We start from the raw sequence: 20,991 nt of genomic DNA, 5'->3' as shown, positions 1-20,991 counted from the left end.
TGCACATGTGCCACCTGCACCCTAAACTGACTTTGATCCTGCCCAGTTGGTCTGCTCACATCATTGGAAAAATGTGGGTTCAGTTGTGAGCTGCTGTGTGTAAGAGCTGACAGCAGTGTTGGAGTTGTGTTCACATTCTGCTGCCAGTGTTTACAGTTTTGCAACAATGTGTTCAGTGACTGTGTTTAAGGTTCAGCAACATGTGTGTGAAGTGTGTTTAGTGACTGAGAATCTGTTTGTTGTTACAAAAAAGAGAGTGATTGAGCTGCACAGGATGTGTCTGAGTGTCTGAACTGTGTTGGTGGTTTGGCCAGAAGAGTGTGTGATTCAAGAAGTTCATTTAGGCTTCTGTGGATCTGATTTAGGGAATGGGGTTTACTGTTTTAGAGACCGTGAAATACTGTAATACCAAATGGGTTGCTTTATAAAGTGTCTCATGACACGATTATGCTCAGCCAGACTTTGTCTTCTTATCGCCACATTGTTGTCGTCTCTTCTGCTGCATTAGTTTCCAGACTTTAGTGTTTTTATAGTGGCTTATTTCAATAATTTGACTGATAATCAGTGGCCGCTGCATGGGAAGATTTGTGCTTCTGACGGGAAGAATTTAATCAGAATGTTCCAGATTCCTGAGAAATCTGAAAAAAAGGGGAAATCTGATAATACCTAAATATGGCTAAATAAAAGTGCTGTAAAGTGTCAGTCATAAATTAGTTTTAATTCAAACATCACAAATAGCTCTTTTAAACTGTATATGACCAATTAAGATTGAACATTTCATTATCTCCTCTTCATCTGCCTCCTCCACCACTGCTCTCTCTCCTCCGTCCTTTTCCTCTTTCTCCTCATCTTAAGAATCCTCTACCAAACTCAAGTCAGGGTTCTACCACACAGAAACATGCATAAACATGCTTATTTATTCCTGATATTGTTGCAATAACTAATTTTCAGCAGATCACACATCTGACCCTCCGGCCTCTGGACAGCTCCTGTTAGCTGCACCCGCTTCGAATGTTATCAGTCCATTAAATGCACGTTATCAACAGTTATCAGACCCATAGTTAAGGTCCAGGAGGGGCCGCCTGCATGACATTCGAATCGGCTGGCTAAACAACAGAAGCTGGTTACAAGCTAACATTATGCCAGCCAATGTTTGGCTTGAGTGTCCTAAAAAATAAAGAAAATAAATAACACTTTCCCCTGATTAGCATTTTCATTACATTCTCATCATATGAGAGTTTATTCGCTCAGTGAGTCTGACGATGTTAGATCCATTTCAGCAACGCTTACAGACGGAAAAGTTCTAGAAATTTTCAACTTCTTAATGACTCGCTGTCATCGAACATAAGTCTCACTGACTCTGACCTCATCAGAAATGGCCTCTGTGGAAAGGTGGCTGTCAGGAAGCCATTCTTAAGGAAGGGAAACAGGGAGAAAAAGGCTGAGGAATTGGGCAGTGTGTCAGAGCCGACAGCCAAAGCTACGAAGTGGACCCACGTGCAAACTCGGACACGGAGACAGGAGCTATTCGCAAACAGTTTAATGAAAACAAGGTTGCTTAGATTCTACGCTAGAAGCTGGATCCTGAAGAGCTTTCCCATAGAACACTAGTTCACTGGCAGCTGCCACAGAGGAAAAACACCAGTGGAGTGGATGAGTCTTTCTAGGCAGAGGAAAAGGAGAGTTTTTGTTTGTTCCACAGAAGAGGTGAGTGAGATGGCAATTCAGAGATGGTACAGAGAGTCTTACTTGTAAGTGGAAGCTGGGCAATCCTTGAGAGAGGGTGTGTGGTTGTTGTGGGGGCTCTGATGATTTCCAGAAGGGCAGGCAGGAGTGGTGCGTAGAGAGTGTTTCCCAGGAAGTGTGTCAAGCGAGCCGGTCTGAAGATGCAGGTAGGTGAAAGCAAAGCTGAGCTTTGTCGTGTAGGCACTAAACAAAGACATGCACAAATGCAAAAGTTCTGGTGGTCATAAAATGGCCTGAGGTTATTTACCACACAGGTGCTGACACTCTGGTGAAGACTGAGAAATTAGACTGGGCCTTAAATACAAAATTGATTGACACATAACAAGAACCAGGTGTGCAGGGCTGCCCAACTCTGACCTCTGGTGCTGCCTCGAAGAGACAGAGAAACTACAAAACATCTGCCTCCTGGATAAGTAAGAGAGAGAGGCCCCTTACCTAGCTCCCCCAGACACTTTTTTCTGCCCTGATGAGCCTTCAGGCCCTTCTCTGATCTTACCTTTGGCCAGATTTTGGAGTCTGGGATCAGCCAGAGATGCTGCTCTGTCCATTTCTGTGCTGGTCTTCTGCCATGTCATCATTTCCATTCCAGGCTCTGTTACTGTGTGGTCTGCTGGTAAGTCATCTAGAACCCGTGCTCTTGCAGACTCAGGCGGTATTCTTCTTCTCAAAGCTTTTGTAGAAAACTCTGACGCACTGACGGTGTGAGCCAAAGCACTACATAGAGCCGGCTCCTGCTGGCATGAGTAAGGAGCACATGTCAGCCTCATTGGGGTCTGTTCCTCCTGGCAGCCCCCCCCTCACCCGGTCTTTCCCTGGTTGTCATCTGCCCTTTCGCAGTGGCCACTGGTTTCCCAGATGTAGTTCTGATTTCAATTTGATTTTTCATATTTATGTATTTTATCTGATTTTTTTCTTATTTATTGTAAATTGTCTTTTATATTATTGTTTGAACCAATAAAAAACCTGCAGATTTTACATTTTTCACAAATTTTTATTTAATTATTTTTTAATTTATTCTTGGCTGATTTGTAGCCTATTGTACATATGTTTTTTAATACTATGTTTATTATTATATCATAGCTTATTATTAATATCACATTATTATTTTTATATTATTATATTATAATGTATTACTTTTTGAACCACTGAGAGCAAATCTGATATTTTTCACTGATGGCCTACTTTTTAAAAATTGTATTGATATATCCGTTAATACTGTGTGTATTATGAATTATTATAGTTGCATGAATCGCAGATGTGCCCGCTGCAGACACCGAGCCTGCTCTGGAGAACGTGTCGCTTTAATTCTGGAAAGCCGTTACCGGAAGTGTTCTCAGCGGTGGAGGTGCGGTTGGTGTCCGCGTCCGTGACTGAGCCGCACGCACCGCCGTCAGTCTGAGGCTGGAGCTGAGCGTGGTCAGGATCTGTGGTTTGTGAGCGCGGTCCTCCTGCAGCGCGTTTCTCTGGAGGCTCTTCACAGACGGAAGCCGCAGACTCGCCGCAACAGGTCAGGAGGAGGAATCTGAGAGCAGATGCGACAGGAGGCGCAGCGGAGGACGCTCTGACGCGCTGACGGTGCGAGCTGCGGCGGTGCGGCGGAGCAGAGAGCGGCCAGCATGATGCCGGTGAGTGGATGAACGCTTTGCGCTTTAATAAACCGCTCATTCACAACTTTCAAGCACACACCGTCACACAACTGCTTCATGAGTTCCGCTTACAGGAGAAATCCAGGGAAGCATTTTTTTAATGAATAATGTGCCCTGAAATAACCATTTTTGCTTGTGCTTAGATTCCTGTAACTTTGAGATGTCAGTATGCAGTATATTTATCTTTTGAAATAATCATGTCAGTTGTAGTTTTAATTTCTGTTGTTGTGCAGACACTGAGCTCTAACATCACTGTGGGTCCAGTATTCTTAGCTTTGTGTTAGATTGTGTCTTTGGATACTCTTTTGTGGCAGTTGCACTTTGCCTTCCTGTCCCTTCATGCAGTAACAATGAAAGCAGTCTCTGCAGCTCGGCTGAGGCCACTGGACATCTTTAATTTTCTTGAAGATGTTTCAGGTCTCCTCTGAAAGGCTTCTTCAGTTCATGAACTGAAGCCTTTCGGAAGAAACTTAAAGAAGTCCAGTCACATTTTTCAAGCTGCAGAGACCACCCTGACCTGGATGACTGAGAACCTGAGAACACAGAACAATGAGTAATATTCCTACTCCTCAGAAACTGTAAAGTGTTTTTTTTTCTCCTTGCTCCACACAAACTGAAATCAACTTATAGTAGAGCAAGTGAGCAGGAAAAGGGCATGTTTGATTATCTGTTTTTTCATCATGCAGATGATTGAAGAACTTATGTACTGCAAGTGAGCTGATTGGTCACTTTTAAGATAAGGTTTATTTGTCACATGCACAGTTATACACAGTACAATACACAGTGAAATGTATTTACTTTAGTATGATTGCTGAATTTGTATTCCACTGGACTGCACTGCAGAAAATTGACACCACTTACTCATTGCAGCTGTGCAGCTGTGATGAGTAAGTGGCTGGAGAAATGCTTAGTTACTAGGGTAACCCTAGTTCTCTGAAAACTGAGTGAGTTACCTCACTGTAGGAAGGGCCTTCTGGTGTGACCAATCACAGAAGCTCCACTACAACCATGGCTGTCTAAGACAGACCAATCAAATCAAAAGAAGGAGGAAATTCAGGAATTTCATATATCCTGACTTTCCAATATTTCCAGTGTTTGTTATCTTAACTTCAAAATATCTCTCAAAACTACGTCTGAAAAAATGCAGCAGAAGAAAATGCAAACAAACACATTTTGTCCCATCTTTTATGTAGTCCTAATAAAAAGAGCTAAAACATACAGAAAAATACAGATGTGGGCTCATGATCTCAGAAATGCTGTTTAAAACTGTCAAAAGTTTGGACAAAAAGGGTTCTATAGGTTGAGTTTTACAACATTTGACATGTGTATGGTGGCACAATCATCATCATGTCCCCACATGGGTTTCCTGGGAATGCTGCAGTTTCTTCCCACAATCCAAAGGCTTGCATTTTAGTTAACTGATGATTCCAAATCCACTGTGACTGTGGATGTGGGATAGTTAAAACTCTGTAAAAGGCCATATTAATACCAGTCCAGTTCTTTTCTTCAGTTGCTGAGCAGCCTACAGAGGAACTTTGCTGGGAATCACTGCAGATAAGCAAATGTTGGAGTTTCAGGGTGTTGAAGTGTCATGACCAAGATGCTGGGCAAGGACATACTGCCAGTAGTACATTGCAGTAATAGTAATGTCAGGCTTCTACACAACATTAAATATAGAAATGTTGTGGTTAACTGTCTACATATAATATTGTTTTAATATGACATAATTTGGCTATCCTGTATTATAAATAGACATCTGGCATTTGTAACAAACCATAATGCTTGAAAATTAGTCAAAAATTCCACAGAGCATACGGGAGTAGCAGTCTTTCGAAAAGTGCTTTCAGTGAAAAATGATTTATACGTATAAAAACCATGCTGTTATAGTTAAAAATAACATTGATGGAGACAGCTATGTTTTCCCAAGAAGGGCGGTCTGAACCCTCCTTCCCCCCATAATCCTCTGTATCTGCTGAATGCAGTGTGAGGAAGCTTAAACAGGAAAACTTGACCGGATCAGTTCGGCAGCAGATGGAAGACGGGTTAAATGTTCCTCGCGTCTCAAAGCAATCGCAGGTGATGCAGAGGATGCAGAACTGAGGAGAGAGGAAGGTGCTTCCCGTCTGGTTGTCTGCAGGGGCTGAAAGACAGCAGACTTCACGAATGTCACGACCAGATGCTCTGAGATCAGCTGTGTATTCACTAATAACAGCTCACTGCACCATTGTCTTCATGCTGGATTGTGGTGCTCTGTCGTTTTACGAGCATAAATGAGTGTTGACCTTTTTGTGCGCACTGCAGTGGCTGCTAAATCCTCAGTCGTACTTCTGCTGAACACTGACATTTTGGGCTGTGGTCCTGGTGGATCAGAGTGGTGTCCGGGTTTGAATCCGGTAGTTTGTCACATGTCAGACTTCCCTCTCTTCACCGGACGGCTCTGTCTGTGGCAGCCACTCATGGCTGCAAACCTGACGTAGTGCAAACTGACCACTGAAGCCAAAGTGTCATCAACTGACTGAAAATCAGACGGCTGACACTTTGACCTGTATGTTTCAGCTGCAGTTATTTATATGCATGGTCAGTTTTTTTTGCACACTGAATGGTAGATGAGAGAGGAACTTTATGGGCTCTGTTGAAGGAAACAGAGTCTATTGATGAGGAAGTGGTGAGGTCAACTTCTCTTACAGACCTTATTGTTCTATAGACAGTAAATGCTACTCTTGCCATCATGATTTTTTATACATGGTGTTTGGAGGAAGCTCGTACAATAACCAGATCACTCTGGTCTTAAATTGAAAATGAACTTGTAGATTTTTAAAGGTGACTTATTATGCTATTTTTCATTTCTCTCTGTTTATTTTTACAGTTCAAAATGATCCTTATTTGTCTCAGACTTGTCCCCGGTGCATCCTCCGTCTGAAATAAGCAGTTTTTGCCCTTTGCCCTTTAAGCTCGTGGTGTACCAGTTGTAACTTTCTTGGCTGATTCAGATTTTTTTGTGACCTGCCAGCACCGATTTTTCCGAATACAGTTTTCTTTCTAAGAACTATAACTGACAAAACACAAATCAAAAAACAAATATTATTAAACTTTATAATTCTCTTACCAAAACAACTGAAATTAAAGTGCTCTGTGACTGTACACTCACCTTTATCTGACATATTTGACATTACCGCCTCTCTATGAATCACCACCTTACCGTGGTGGAGGGGTTTGTGTGTCCCAGGGATCCTAGGGGCTGAGATGAGCAAGACCAAAAGAACAAGATCACGGATACAAGTGGTGGAAATGAGCTTCCTCTGAAGGGTGGCTGGCCTGTCCCTTAGAGAGAGGGTGAAGACTGCAGTTGTTCGAGGGGCTCAGAGTAGAGCAGCTGCTCCTTCATATTGAAAGGACCCAGTTGAAGTGGTTCGGGCATCTGAATACGATGCCTCCTGGGGCATAAAAATAGTGATGAATCACCGATCTGCATGTGAAACACTCATATACGTGATTTACTCACAGATTTGTGTGTACGCAGTGTTTTTGAATGAAGCCCATTGATACAAAAGGGTAAAAAAAGTGGAGCATTTAGAACAGCCTGTTAGGATTACCTGAACATATGCTTACCTTATTATTTTTGAAACTTTGTCTAACATAAACCTCCAGCACTGTAACACTATATACAGCATATGAGGAGGAAAAGCACAAACAGACCACTTCTTGTGATTCATGACAGTGAAGGAAGCCCTAAATGTTTCACACAAGCTTTCTTTAAACGGCAGCACACCCTGTTCATTGTACTACATCCTCATCATCTTCCAGGCAGGGCTCAGCGGAGCTCGCTGTGCTGCTTGGTAACTGTTGCCACAGTGACCAGAAATTCTTTCTCTCTCACACACACACACACACACACACACACACACACACACACACACACACACACACACACACACACAGTGTTCAAGGTCGTATGGGAACACTATTATTTAGTATTCCTCAGACAATGAGGAGCTAAAGCATTTGTAACCTTCGTGCTAATTTACAGCATCAGCCTGGTGCTCACATTCACGTCTCACAGGTGACAACAAAGTCAGAGCTTGTTCCACTCTGGCTCCATTTACGTGCTCAGACGGGACCGTTTTGACTTTAATGTTCACTGCATAGCACTTTTCTATTTAAGCTTAGCACTGATGGGGCGCCATTACAAACGTGTATGGTTTAGGGTTGGGGGGGGGGGGGGGGGTTGTAATTAGGATCACGCCTCTGTGAGTGGTGATTCTGACATCTGTCTCTCTGATAACTCATGAATACGTGACTTTGTGATAAGAGAACAACTGAGCCACAAGAAATATACAAACCTTGATCAGTTTCAGTTTGTGTTGTGTAACAGCAGCTAACAGTGTGAACAGGGTGTTGTGTGGCAGCTGTTTCAGTGACATTTAGCAGGTGAACACACCTGTTGTGCTGCTCGTGGCTGAAAATATTTGTATTCAAATGTAGTCAAGTCACCTTCCTGCTGATGTCCTCTTATAGGAAAAAATAAAGGACGCCAATAAGGAGAACAAGCAAACTGTATGTTTTACAGCTGTTTCGCTGTTAAATGTACATAATTGCCTTACAAATTTTGATTTAGGCCTCCTGTGTAGTAGCCTGTGTAAGTATTTACTGGCTATAGACTGGCTTTTGTCGTGAAATCACACACAGACTGATGGATGCGTCTGAGGCAATTTGGTTTTCACAGCAGCTCTGTGTGCACTCTAAGTGGTCAGTATTAATGAAGCTTAATCCACTGGACAAAACTGACAAAGATGGCAAATACTGCTTTCTTGCATTCATGCAGTATCTCTAAAATTAGAACCATCCTTTCTCAGGGTGATGCTGAAAAACTACTTCATGCATTTATTTCTTCTAGGCTGGATTATTGTAATTCATTATTATCAGGCTGTCCTAAAAGCTCCCTGAAAAGCCTTCAGCTGGCCTAGGCTGCTGGGGAGTTCCCATGATGCACTGAGTGTTTATTTTCATTCACCTCTTTTCACTCTGTTTATACTCCACTCTGCATTTAATCATTAGTTATTATTAATATCTGGCTCTCTTCCACAGTGTCTTTTGTCCTATTACTTCACCCCCAACCGGTCACAGCAGATGACTGCCCCTCCCTGAGCCTGGTTCTGCTGGAGGTTTCTTCCTCTTAACGGGAGTTTTTCCTTCCCACTGTCACTAAGTGCTGCTCACAGGGGGTCGTATTGACTGTTGGGTGTTCTCTGTAATTATTGTAGGGTAATAATTATAACCGTACAATAACCTTACAATATAAAGTGCCTTGAGGTGACTGTTGTTGTTAGCACAAATTGAATCGAATGGAACTGAATGCACAGCAGATTGAAGCAGCTGGGTTACAGCAGCAGAAAACCACACTGGGTGAGACTTCTGTCGATTAAGAACAGGAAACTGAGGCTGGCTGTGATCTAATGAGTCTCGAGTTCTGCTGTGATATTCAGTTGGAACGGTCAGAATTTGGTGTAAACAAAATGAAAGCATGCATCCATCCTGCTTTGTAGGGCATGTTTTCTTGGCACGCTTTAGCCCCTTAGTATGAATTGAACATTGTTTGAATGCTCCAGTCTGCGTGAGTATTGTTGCGCCATCATTTTATGACCACAGTGTGACCATGGCTGCTTTCAGAAGGATAAAACAATCAATGCACCTAAATGTCCTCCACAGTCACCAGATCTCAGTCCAGCAGAGCACCGTTGGGATGCACTGAGATTCACATCATGGATGTGCAGCAGCTGTGTGATGCTGTCATGGTTCTGAGTCTTTGACCCAGAGTTTTGAGTTTGGACTTTCAAGTTCTGTTATTTAACATTTTCTGTTTAACTCTTACGTTATCATTTATGGCATTTTGGTTTTTAATTTTTCAGCACACATCTCTGAGTTGGGTTATCCAAGCAGTTTTCAGCTGCACACTGTTTATATATGTAAACACTACTAAACCCAGCTGACGGGCATTGTTAGGTTGGTAGATTTAATTGTGTAATATAAATTGTTAGTTAGGCTGCTTTACTGTCTGGTGAATTACACCAATATCATCATAAAAAGCTGCACTTTGACAACAGGTATGCCTGAATAGAGGATGAATAAGTATGTATGACACAGTAAAAGCTGCCAGCCAATCAGATGTGCCTTTAGTGTCTTCTGATGATAACAGTGGATGTGTGGAAGCATCCTGCATGTATGCTGTTCACTGTGGTACTATCCTAGACAGCAGGCTGTGTTTGTGTTGCTAATCCAATATTGGTACGTCACGTGAGGCTGACGGCCATATGGCTCCAGCCATCCACGGTGCCTACAAAACATTTGGGATGTCACCTGCAGTGTGCCAGCTGTCAGCACGTTTCCCTGAGCAGAAATAGAACCGATACGAGGACTGGATGCAAACCTAAGTCGGTGCGCTGACCGTGAAATGTGTTTCAGTTTAGTTTTGGGTTCAACACTGTGATGTGCTGCCTGCTCACTCCAAAAACAGTATTCTTGGACCTTTTTGTTTTCTCCTCTCTGGTCTGTAAGGTTTCAGATAAGATTTAGTTCTGATTTTAATTCTAATGTCAGGATTACAGATCGACATAAATGATTCACAAATTTTCCTGATTTGCCCACTTATGTAGAGCAAATTATTTAATTAAACTGGTGATCCACTGTTTTTTTTTCATAGATGAAAAACACATTTGTATCCAGACGTGTAAACAGAGTTGTTTGCCTGAAATAGTAAAAAGCTGAAAAATAATGATTCAATTTCAAATGAATCTAATGGAAGAAGTTAAGATGGTGACTCAGAGCAGACATTCAGTCCCAGATTTCCAGCTTGACAGTTTGTGGACACTCGGTGCTGCACAGCCGTCTGCGTCAGCAGTTAATAAAAAATATGTCGAGTTTGCAGTTCTAATTCTGAGCACCAACAAAAAGGGCGTAAAAGGTTTTTAATTTGCTAAAAATACGCTGCAGAATTTATCAAAGATGGAAAAAGTTTCTTTTGTTGGTTAAAGCTGAACTGTGTGTGTCCAGACGTGTTTGTGGTGCCTCAGTTGTTGACTGGGCAGTAATAGGATTAGGAGACGGCTCCATGTTGATCATTAAGATGAAGCTGTTGACGTCTTTCAGACAGTAGATGGATCGTTAGTCATCCTTCACAGCAGCGGGGGGGTTGTGGTAGTGCTAAGCAGCGTGATGCAGCTCTAATTCCCGGCTGGATTAGGAGCTGAGGCCACAGGAGTTTAAGGTCTCTGCCTGTTGGCTAGCAGGGGCTGGGGCACTCTTAGGGCGCTGTCACATGTTTCCAGTGTCAGTGACCATCACTGACCTGCACCTGGTCTGGGTGTTTACAGTGCAGTCTCTCAGGACTGCAAGTTGCAGCTTGATTTTTTTTTTTTTTTTTTATATTTGTGTGATTAGCATGGCTGATTTTTTTTTTTTTTTTTTTTTTTTATTTGTGTGATTAGCATGGCTGATTTTTTTTTTTTTTTTTTTTTTTTATATTTGTGTGATTAGCATGGCTGATTTTTTTTTTTTTTTTTTTTTTTTTTATATTTGTGTGATTAGCATGGCTGATTTTTTTTTTTTTTCCCAAGTAGGCCCCATCTAAAGTCTCCACATGGGCCTAGTAGGAAATGAATGGGAGTATGAACATGTATATTTCCTGTATTAAATGACCTCAAGCAAATTGAGATTAGTGAACATAAACCCGCACCAACATCTTTTTAACATTGTTCGAAATAATCTTGTCATCAAGTGATGTCATCTACTTCCAGAAGAAGTCTGTGATTATGGTGCAGGAAACCAGAGCCCGCTTGATGTGGAGCGCGCTCTGCTTGACAGAAAAAGCCAAGAAAACTATTGTTGCACTCGGCCTTTGCTGCACGTCCCCCTCACAGATGCTTGGAGTCGTGCTGGTCTTAGGTTGCTGAAAGAGCTGTTCGTCTCCTCAGGAGGTACTGGAGGAAAGCCAGGGATGGCAGTGTAGCTGCAACGTGGTTAAAAGTCTTTCACCTCAATCATGTACAGGACTGTGCAAAAGTCTAGACTCAGCCCTCATTTCCTTTATATTTTGCTTCCAAAATGGTCTGTTCAGTACCTTCAATTCCTGTCGTGCATTTCCGGCTACTTTTTTTAAAAATCTTTTTTGAATCAGTTTTTGAATCTATCAGTGAGAGAATAACAATCATCATCTCAATATAAGGAACAAATATGTTTGCCCAGAAACAAAGAGTGAGGACCTGGGAGGGAAAATGTACCGGCATTTTATTTGTTTCTATCATCCGGCACCATCATGCATGTCCCGCATCACCCTCCTGACTTCCTCATGCAGCACCACAGTTCCTCTTGTCCCAACTGCCTTTTCACTCTTCATCCTCTTCATAGCTGCCCTCACTTCCTCCTCACAAATCCTCTGCACTTCCTGATTCACTGTTCTGCATCTATCTTCCTCTCATTTTCTGCATTCATCAGTTCCTCAAAGAACTCCCTCCATCTTAGAAACATGCCTCACAACTCACTATAAGCCTTTTCCTCTTCCTGTCTTTGTTATATGCCTCGCCTCCTAGTACACCTGCCTGCTTTCTTCTTCTCTGACTATGCCACCTCATTCCTGTACCTCCTCATTCCACCACCAGGTCTCCCTGTCCTCTTTAATTTCAAGACCACATTAAAAAAATAAAAAGGTTTGGCTCCTTGGAAGCAAATTTTGCCTTTTTGTTTTTGATTCAGATTAGTTTGAGTTTTCAGAGTGGGTTTGCTTGCTTCAGTTTAGCTGTAATTTGTTTCATTTCATTTTAGTTTTTATTCATTTCAGTGTTAAGTTTTAGTTGCATGGAGGGCGTATGCCAGAGGCCAGATTTAGGATAGTCAGTGTTGGTATTATAATCAAAAACTCTGAACTTTTTGAAGGCCGTTGACTCTCAGTTTTGACAGCCACAGTCTCAAAGATAACAGCGACTGGTTTGCTGATATCCCTGTCCTATAGGTGTGCCTTTTCCTTGAAATAAAGATCTCCCAGGTGTTTTCCTTAAAGCTCGTGAGGCTTGGGAATGCTGCCATAATTTCGTACTTCTTCAGACTGAAACTGCCTCATCAGAGGATTGCCAGACTTTGAAATGGGATGTTGAGTTCCATCTTCACAAGTCTGCAAAGATAATAACAAAATAACTTAATAACATTAGGATATTTTTGGTGAGCCACATGCCAAGTCAGTGAAAATATCTTATAATACGGCAATAACGTTACATCAGCAGATGCTGCATCTCACAACACAAAGCTGCTTTATTACATGACTCATATTAACATGAAAAGAACTCCATTACTGCAGTTTCTTTGTGTCAGGAGTCATGCCTGGTGTGAACTGTCTTTCATCTCAGCTGAGTATTTATGGTACCAGTTTTACTTCATCAGTCCTCCTGCTGATACTCTACAGTGCTGAGTATAAGCACAGTTTTAACCTCAGTCATCTTTGGTCTGTTCTCAGGATGTGTTCATGTTCAGTAACCAGCATTAACAATTACCAGGGCCTACCAAAGGACAGACTGTCTCTCGTCTCTGACTGTGACTGGATACAGTGTTTCCTGGTTGACCTAAGTTGGGTGGCAGATGAGAGTGACCCACTTGGTATGAACCTGAAGGAATACTGCACTGCTCCAGTTTTTTCAGGGCTTTATGTGGAACAGTAGAGAGGCGGGTTGACTGCTTCTCACTGAGACCAATTTATCTCTGTCAGTCTGTCACTGGTTCCATTAGAGCGTCTGCTGGTTTTATTTCTAACAATGGAGCAACTTAAATATGTCTGGAGTATTTCCTTTTTTTTTTTTTTGACAGGAACTGCTACTGGAGCCAACAGTAGCATTAAAAAAATCTCTGAAGAGCTAACGAAGCAGAAGACAACAACAGGGCGCAGTGCAAAATACTTTTTTGAAAATGTCAGTTCATTTCCGTTTGCTGAGTCTTTTAGTTTAACTGCAAAATGGGACAAATAAGATCAATATTACCCTCAACAACCTTTCTTGTTAAGGGAAAGTTGTTTGTCCATGTTAAGAGCTGTGCCAGTTTTCACCCCAACATACAGCATACTGTTCATGCGGTCAGTATAAAGACAGTATGAAGAGTCTGCTGTCAGTGTAGGGGACAGAAACGAGCCAGGATAACTTATGAAACATCTGCTTCCATCTTGTTGAATTCAGTTGTGTAAATCCGCAACGAGCAGCAGCAGCACAGGTCAGCTGATCACAGCCTGCACACAGAGAGAATCTGCTGGAGCGCACAACAGAAATTATGAGTTGTGATTCTTTACCGCACACTGAGCCACTACATCCGATCTTTGGGTTCCCCCGCCTGCTAAATCCCATGTTAACCCCGACTGTATTCATTTTTCTGTTTAGGTGTGAAGGCAAAGTTAAAAAAGTTTGTATCCCCGTGTCTATAATTACTTTATTATTATATTAATATAGCACAAGGTTCAATTAGCTTTGCATAAAAATAGCAGGTAGAAACGTCCTTCATAGAGTTACTTTTTACTTTGAGTACATTTCAGAACCTGTGCTTTTTTACTTTTGAATAAAGTAGCTAAATCAGTACTTCAACTTTTACCAGAGTATTTTTCTAATGCAAGTATCTGTACTTAAGTACAGAATGGCTGTACTTTTGCCACCTCTGCTATTATTGTTGACCAGACTATATCAACTCCATTGAATCCCCCTCTGTGGGTGGTGCAGTAGGTGAAGCAGTGCTAAGTGACGTAGCAGCGACCTCTCGCCAACGAGCAAAGACACGTCACGACCACAACACAGCACACAGGTCAGCAGTATGCTGCTGTGCTGCCTGGGAATATAATCTGGCATTACATTTTCAGTCGAGTCTTCCTGGTGTTCCCTGTTGTCTTGGCTCTCTGCACGTTTGCTTTGTTTAGAGTTGTGCTTTAATTTAGTTTCTTGTGTTATGAAGTTTACAAGTCTCGATTTCTCATGTTTTGTGTAGCTTCTGTTGTCTTGGACGCGGGGTTCTGAGTTTTCTGTAAATTATTACTCTTTTAGTTTATGTTCATGCTTTATATTTGTAGTTTTCTGGTGATGGTGGTGTTTGGTGCTTCTGGTCAGCGACACAGAGCCAGGATCAGCTGTGCCTGTAGTTTTGATGACGTTAGCTTTGTTAGTTCACTTTTATGTTCCCATTCGGTTCCTTTCAGTCTTGTCTGTATTTTTTTTTGTCGAGTTAGTCTTGTGTTCCTGTTCTGTTTTATTTGTTGTTCCCTGTCTTGTGTTAAAGTTTTCTTCTCCCAGGCTCATCACACTGTACTGTTTGTATGTTCCCTGTCTCCACGAGCGGGCCGATCTTGATGAAACTTTGCATAAATATTGAGTGGCAGCATTTATATGATGTATACAAATATTTTATATGTACATATTTGCAGACTTGACAGTTGAACTGAGCATCAAACAGCGACCTTACGACTATTCTCCCTTGACACCACCTTGGAGTCTCTTTCACATTCGACCTTCTGCATAAGACGTAGTTCTGCTGTGTGCACCTTCCTCCAGTCTCCTATGCTACCCTGTGTTCCTCTCTCTTAAAGTACATGTTCACCACAGCCATTTCCATCCTTTTTGCAAATCCACCACCGTCTTTTTGCATTTTTCTCCTTAACACCTACCCAACACCACCTCCTCTTCCTCTCGACACTGTGGTAGAACAGCTTGAATCATCCTCCAGTGCTCCTGGTCTGGCTTCCTTTCCACCCTGTCTCCTGCACACACAATATCTACCCTTTTCTCTCCTTCACATCAGCCACCTCTCTGCCTTTACCAGCTGTACTCCCTACATTTAGAGCCCCTGCTCTCACCTCCACACTCCTGCATTTCTTTCTCCCTCACTGCCTCCTAGCACGCCTTCCCCCTCTCCTCTTTGTCTTCAGCCAACAGTTTCCATCAGCACCCTGTTGGCAAACAGCACCAGCGGTGTTCATAGTTATTCCTGTCAGTATGGAAATCTCATTCTTTATGATCTGTGTGTTTTATCTGAAAATGCCCTTCCTGATGCAACCCTCCCCATTTACCTGGGTTTGGGACTGGCACTAGGAGTGCCCCGGCCCGTGGCCCCCCTGAGGCGGGGATGCTCAGAATTACAATTAAAAAAACATACAAAACAAAAAACTGCATATAAAGAAAATGAAATATAAAATGGAAGGTGTAGGCTTTAACCTTTTAATTTAAACAGATTCCAGTGTTCCTTACCTGTACAGACTGCACAAGCCTGTTGGTTCACAATGATTCTGGTTAGGTTGATGTGCATGTTTCATAAATTTGGTGGTAATTATGCATACGCATTTGTTTTCTGCAGGTAAGGACATTCTCACACACACGTTAGTAATTGATGGTTATTGTGACATGCTACAATGTTGCAGCATTTTGCTTAAAATACTGTTTTGTCTTTTTTTAACTCACTTTTTTTTGTGTCTTGTTGCCACATGTATGTATATGTACATGTTTGTACATGTTTGTACATGTTTGTACATGTTTGTATATGTTTGTACATGTTTGTACATGTTTGTATATGTTTGTAAATGTTTGTACATGTTTGTATATGTTTGTAAATGTTTGTACATGTTTGTACATGTTTGTATATGTTTGTATATGTTTGTACATGTTTGTACGTGTTTGTACGTGTTTGGGTTTTTTGAGCTTTTCTCACTTTGGCTTCATTTTAGCAGCGCTGACGACAGATGCTGCTGTAGCTCCTCTCTGCTCTGTGAGCCTTGTATCTGAATCTCCAACAGAGGTCAAAAAAGGCGGCTCATTTTTCAGACCAGGTCGAATGAAGAAAAGACAGGTCAGGGCTGAAACAACTGTGCAAATGAGAGAAGCCAGCTCAGGGCTGCCAAGTTGAAGGTTCAAATCCTCAGACCAGCTTTGTACATATGAAACTTTAGAAGCAGCTCTGATAAGTCTTTGTGCAAGCTGTCACTTAGTCCCTCCTTCACAGGATAAGTAAAGGCTGGACAATGCTGAGTGCTGCGTTCATGCAGGCTGGCGGGCTGTGGGAAGCAATCTGGCTCTGGGCCTACCCTGCTGGAGTAACAGATGGCTCTTTGCATCATGGGAGTTCTGTCCACAAATATCTGTCATGGTCTTAAATAGCACAAAAGCTGCAATAAAGGTGAAAAAGGCAGGTTTTGTTTTGAGTGGACCTGTGGGATGAGCTTGTCATATTACATCCTATTTTACAGTCTGTTTAGACTATTCCTCTGTTTTTGGTTTTAACACTGTAAACAGATCTGCAGCTATTTTAAGTGTGTGGATGCTGTACTGGTGTGCTGTGAAAGTGACGATCTTACTGGTTGACTTTTGTCCATGAACTCTGAGTAGGAACAAAAAAATATATTGGGTATGTAGCAGAATGAGCCTGATCTGAGGGCTGTGTGGGAATCAGAATGAGACGTCTGATCATTCAGGAAGTAGAGCCACTCAAACACACTGCAAGGAGGCAGCTGAGGTGTTTTGGACTTCAGAATGCCTCCTTGACAGGGGCACACGATAAAGCCTCAAAATTATCTCACGACATTTCAGGAATATTTGCGATAACATTTCTGACAATACAGGAAAAATATACTGAACATTTTATTGATGCTTCCATCTTGCTGGCATTTATAGTACATGAAGGAATTTTTCCATCCTTTTCCAGTGAGTTGCTTCACTGACACAATTCCTAAATTGAAGTGTGAATCTACTGAAACAAGGTGCCAGCAGCAGCCTCATCATAGTGCAATAGTAGTGACACAGCATAAATCAAATGTAAGGACAAAAGAAGCCTCGGTAGTGTAAAAGTATAAAATAACTGCACGCCAGCTTAACAGTAATTAAAGTAACTTAACTGTGTAACTTGTCAGGAGCTGCATATTATTGTGACATAATAAAACTCAACTATTTTCTACCTGGGCTGGTGTATCTTGTGTTAAGCTTTTTAACCTGCTGCTTAAAGTCCTGCTTCTCCACCGTGTAAGCGCAACAGTAATTTGCTCTTTTTGTCACATGGAGAGCAGCTAGCGAGTGCTCCAGTGAGTCTTGGTGGAGTCATTTGTTGGCATTTGGGTTGCACATCACCAGCTGCTCCCATCTCCTCCTTCATAGCCTCGTTGTAATGGGAACAATTTTATTTTTTTTTTGCATATTTTGCAAATTACTGTGCTTTGCTCGAGGTGGTCGAAGTGGCTCCCTCGATGCATTAAATCGCCCGTGTTTGTCTCGTTGTTGTGCACACTAGGGAACGTAAATGCATGGTGTTGCTATAGTAATGATATTGTGATATGAAATTTTCATATCATGTAAAAGTACTGGTGTTATTGTGGGTGATAAATGGCACGGCCCTACTCCTCGACTCCTGGGTGACGTGCCCAGTGAAAACAGATCTCATCAGCCGGCTCATGTGGAAAACGTGGTTCTGTGGGTGGTGCTCTGCACAGGTTCTGGGCATCTTTGCAGATCGTTCGACCTAAGCACAGGGTAATTCATGGAAGAGGAGAGAGGGAGGTCTGAGCATCTCTGCACGGTCTGCTGCATGGACTCGTACCTGGATATGAACAGATGACTGGAAAAAATATTTTGTTTTTGTTAGCAAGATTAAGGAGCTTAGAGAGTTCATGAAGTGGTGCTGACACTAACAGCTGGTTTCTTGACATGTGGTGAAAAAATATGAATGGAAAATGCAATTTTATTTTTAATTGTAGATGTTCCTCACTGTGTACCTCGGCAACAATGACCAGCACTTCAGCGAGGTCCCCGTCACACCAGAGACGCTGTGCAGAGATGTGGTGGAGCTCTGCAAGGAGCCTGGTGAGACTGACTGCTACCTGGCTGAGATATGGAGAGGCTCAGGTGAGTTTCTTGTTGTAAGTAGATACCCAATCTGCCTGTAGTCACTTAATAATAATACTAGTATTAAGATGCTGTATGACTCTGGCTGTATTACAGATATGGTAAAAAGGTATCCCAAAGGAAGCCATAATGTGACATTTTAGTGACAAGAACTGTCTGTCCACAGATATGTTTAGCCTTACAGTGTAGTTATGTTTTAATTGAGTCATCCTGTCCCTGTAACAGAGTATATTCTTTTACAACCAATCAGAACGTGTTGTTGGAGAGGGGGAGCGGATGCTGGAGGTGTTGCAGCGATTGGGACAGCAGAGGGGGGAGGTGCGTTATCTCCTGCGTCACCAAAGAGCCCCTGGACGAGAATCGGGTAAGAAATAAACCTATTGGCTAAAATGAAAGGACAAACTAAGAGAATGTCTGAGGGTTTGGACCACCGCACACCAGCACAACAGTGGAATAGTCTGGAGATGGAAACAATAGTTCCTGACCCAAAGCTACCACATCATCTCTCAGACATGGAGGAGATGGTGCGATGGCCTTTATGGGTTCTGGACTCAAAGCAGTCATTAACTGCAAAGGATTTTCATGTAATTAAAAATAATCCTTATAAGTGTACCTATGTTAACCTGATCAAAATGGAAAGACTAGTAAGTTGAACTTTTTTCTTAAAAGTCTTGGACAAAAAAGTCCCGACATCAATTAGATCTTCAGTACTTCATTTCAAATTCATTGTGATGTACACAGAGGCAAAATTTACAAAAATCTCAGTGTCCAAAACGGTCTAGAGGGCTGGTAGACACCACATTTATTTGTGTTTTGTTCAGTTACTTGCAAGTGGCCAAATTTTATTCAGCTGAAGTTGTAGCTGAGAAACAAACACTGGAAGAAGCAGTAAGAAGCAAACAGCTGAGGTTAAACTGTGAATACAATGTGTAAGCACTTCAGTGAGGGCAGCAGTTTGATTAAAGTATTCACAGAAATCCAGTTGTTGTTTTTGCACATCGAGGCACTGACAGCACTTGGTGCAGATAAGCAGCAGCAGCTGATGCAGGAGCGTCAGTGTGTAACCACAATAGAGGAAAGACTAATCAGCTTATGACTGAAGGGAGTCAAGAGTGCAGATGCTGAAGTGTGTGTGTGCGTGTGTGTGTGTGCATATGTGTGTGTGTGTGCGTGTATGTGTGTGTGCGTGTGTGTGTGTGTGTGTTGTTTTTTCGATGGATTGTGGCTTGTTTTTCATTCCTCTCCTAAAAACAATCCTGAGGTTTTTGTGAGCTCGTGTCCAGGTCAGACTCTTTGCTCTCTGGGATCGTTTTAAGCCTGCACAGTGAAAAAGGCCTGATTCCAAAATATGATAAAAATAAAACCACTGTGTTAAAACAATGGTACCACAAAGGTCTGTACTTCTCTACTCTTTGTCAGTGAATACATGTACAGTAGCATGAAAAATTATTTTCTCTCTTCTTGATTTTATTTATTTTTTTTATATTTGTCACACTTAAATGTTTCAGATAATGACACAGATTTCAGTATTAAACAAAGAGAACCTGAGTAAATTCAAAATGCAGTTTTTTTGTGATTTCATTTATTAAGGGAGAAAAGCTAATCTACCTGCCCTGTGTGAAAAAGTATCTGCCCATAAACCTATCAGCTGGTTGTGCCACCCTTTCACATCGCTGTGGAGGAATTCTAGCCCACTATTCTTGGAGGGTTTTCCAGCATGAACGGCTTGTTTAAGGTCAAAGCATGTCAATAGGATTTGAGTCCAGACTTTGATTAGACATTCTCCTTCAGGATTTTCTGATAGAGAGCAGAATTCATGGTTCAATCAATTATGACAAATGTAAGACGAGCCTCTGCTCTTTTTGGTTAGCAGTGATTTTCTCCTTGGAGCTCTCCCATGGATGCCATTTTTGCCTAGTCTCTTTCTTATTGTTGAATCAAGAACTGACTTTACCTTAACCCACTACCGCCCTAGGGTCTGCTTTGATTTTTGCCCCAATTTCTTTTGCTCTCTCCAGCCTTAAATACCCTGTCACACTCACGCAAAATTGGCTTTTGCTACTGGCAGTAGCCGTGAAAACGGAGAGAATGCAATGCATCTGCCACTGACTGCAGAAACGGTTTTCAAAATTTCAAAATGCTGACTTACTTTGGCTGCAGACATGAGTGCACGTGATCAGTACTTGTTGTGTTTGCAATTAGTTCACAAAGCATATGACGGCATCCTTTATCAGAATCCTCAAAGCACAGGTCGAGGAGGAGGAGGAGGAGTATCAGCAATCTTGCACTCCAGCTTATTAATTAATCAAAGACCCAGACAGAGTTTTAATTCATTTGAAACTCTGACACTTAGCCTTTATCTTGTTAATAATTTTACATCCTAACTGCATAAAACTCTGGATACTGTGGCTCCTCTGAAAAGGAAAGCCTCAAATCAGAAGTGCCTGACTCCCTGGTATAGCTCACAAACACACAGCTTAAAGCAGATAACCCATAACCTGGAGAAGAAATGGCGTCTCACTAATTTAGTAGATCCTCATTTAGCCTGGAAAAAGAGTTTGTTGCTCTATATTAAAAAAAAAAGCCCTCCATAAAGCTAGGACATCTTACTACTCATCACTAATTGAAGAAAATAAGAACAACCCCAATTTCTTTTCAGCACTGTAGCCAGGCTGACAGAGTCAGAGCTCTGTTGAGCTGAATATTAA

At 41.9% G+C, this 20,991-nt stretch overlaps 1 protein-coding gene across 1 annotated transcript in view; it reads left to right on the top strand.

The window, feature by feature from the left end:
- Positions 1 to 3,098: 3,098 nt before the first annotated feature.
- The window catches only part of LOC115776760 (apoptosis-stimulating of p53 protein 2-like), a 36,728-nt gene continuing 18,835 nt past the window's right edge, over positions 3,099 to 20,991 (top strand). The window contains exons 1-3 of the mRNA XM_030724525.1: positions 3,099 to 3,371; positions 18,136 to 18,283; positions 18,534 to 18,647. Coding sequence (XP_030580385.1) covers positions 3,363 to 3,371; positions 18,136 to 18,283; positions 18,534 to 18,647 — 271 coding nt within the window. The 5' untranslated portion in view covers positions 3,099 to 3,362. The remainder of the gene's footprint in view (positions 3,372 to 18,135; positions 18,284 to 18,533; positions 18,648 to 20,991) is intronic.

Source organism: Archocentrus centrarchus, unplaced genomic scaffold (assembly GCF_007364275.1).
Source record: "Archocentrus centrarchus isolate MPI-CPG fArcCen1 unplaced genomic scaffold, fArcCen1 scaffold_37_ctg1, whole genome shotgun sequence".
Lineage (NCBI taxonomy): Eukaryota > Metazoa > Chordata > Actinopteri > Cichliformes > Cichlidae > Archocentrus > Archocentrus centrarchus.
This window is presented reverse-complemented; position numbering and strand designations above follow the sequence as displayed.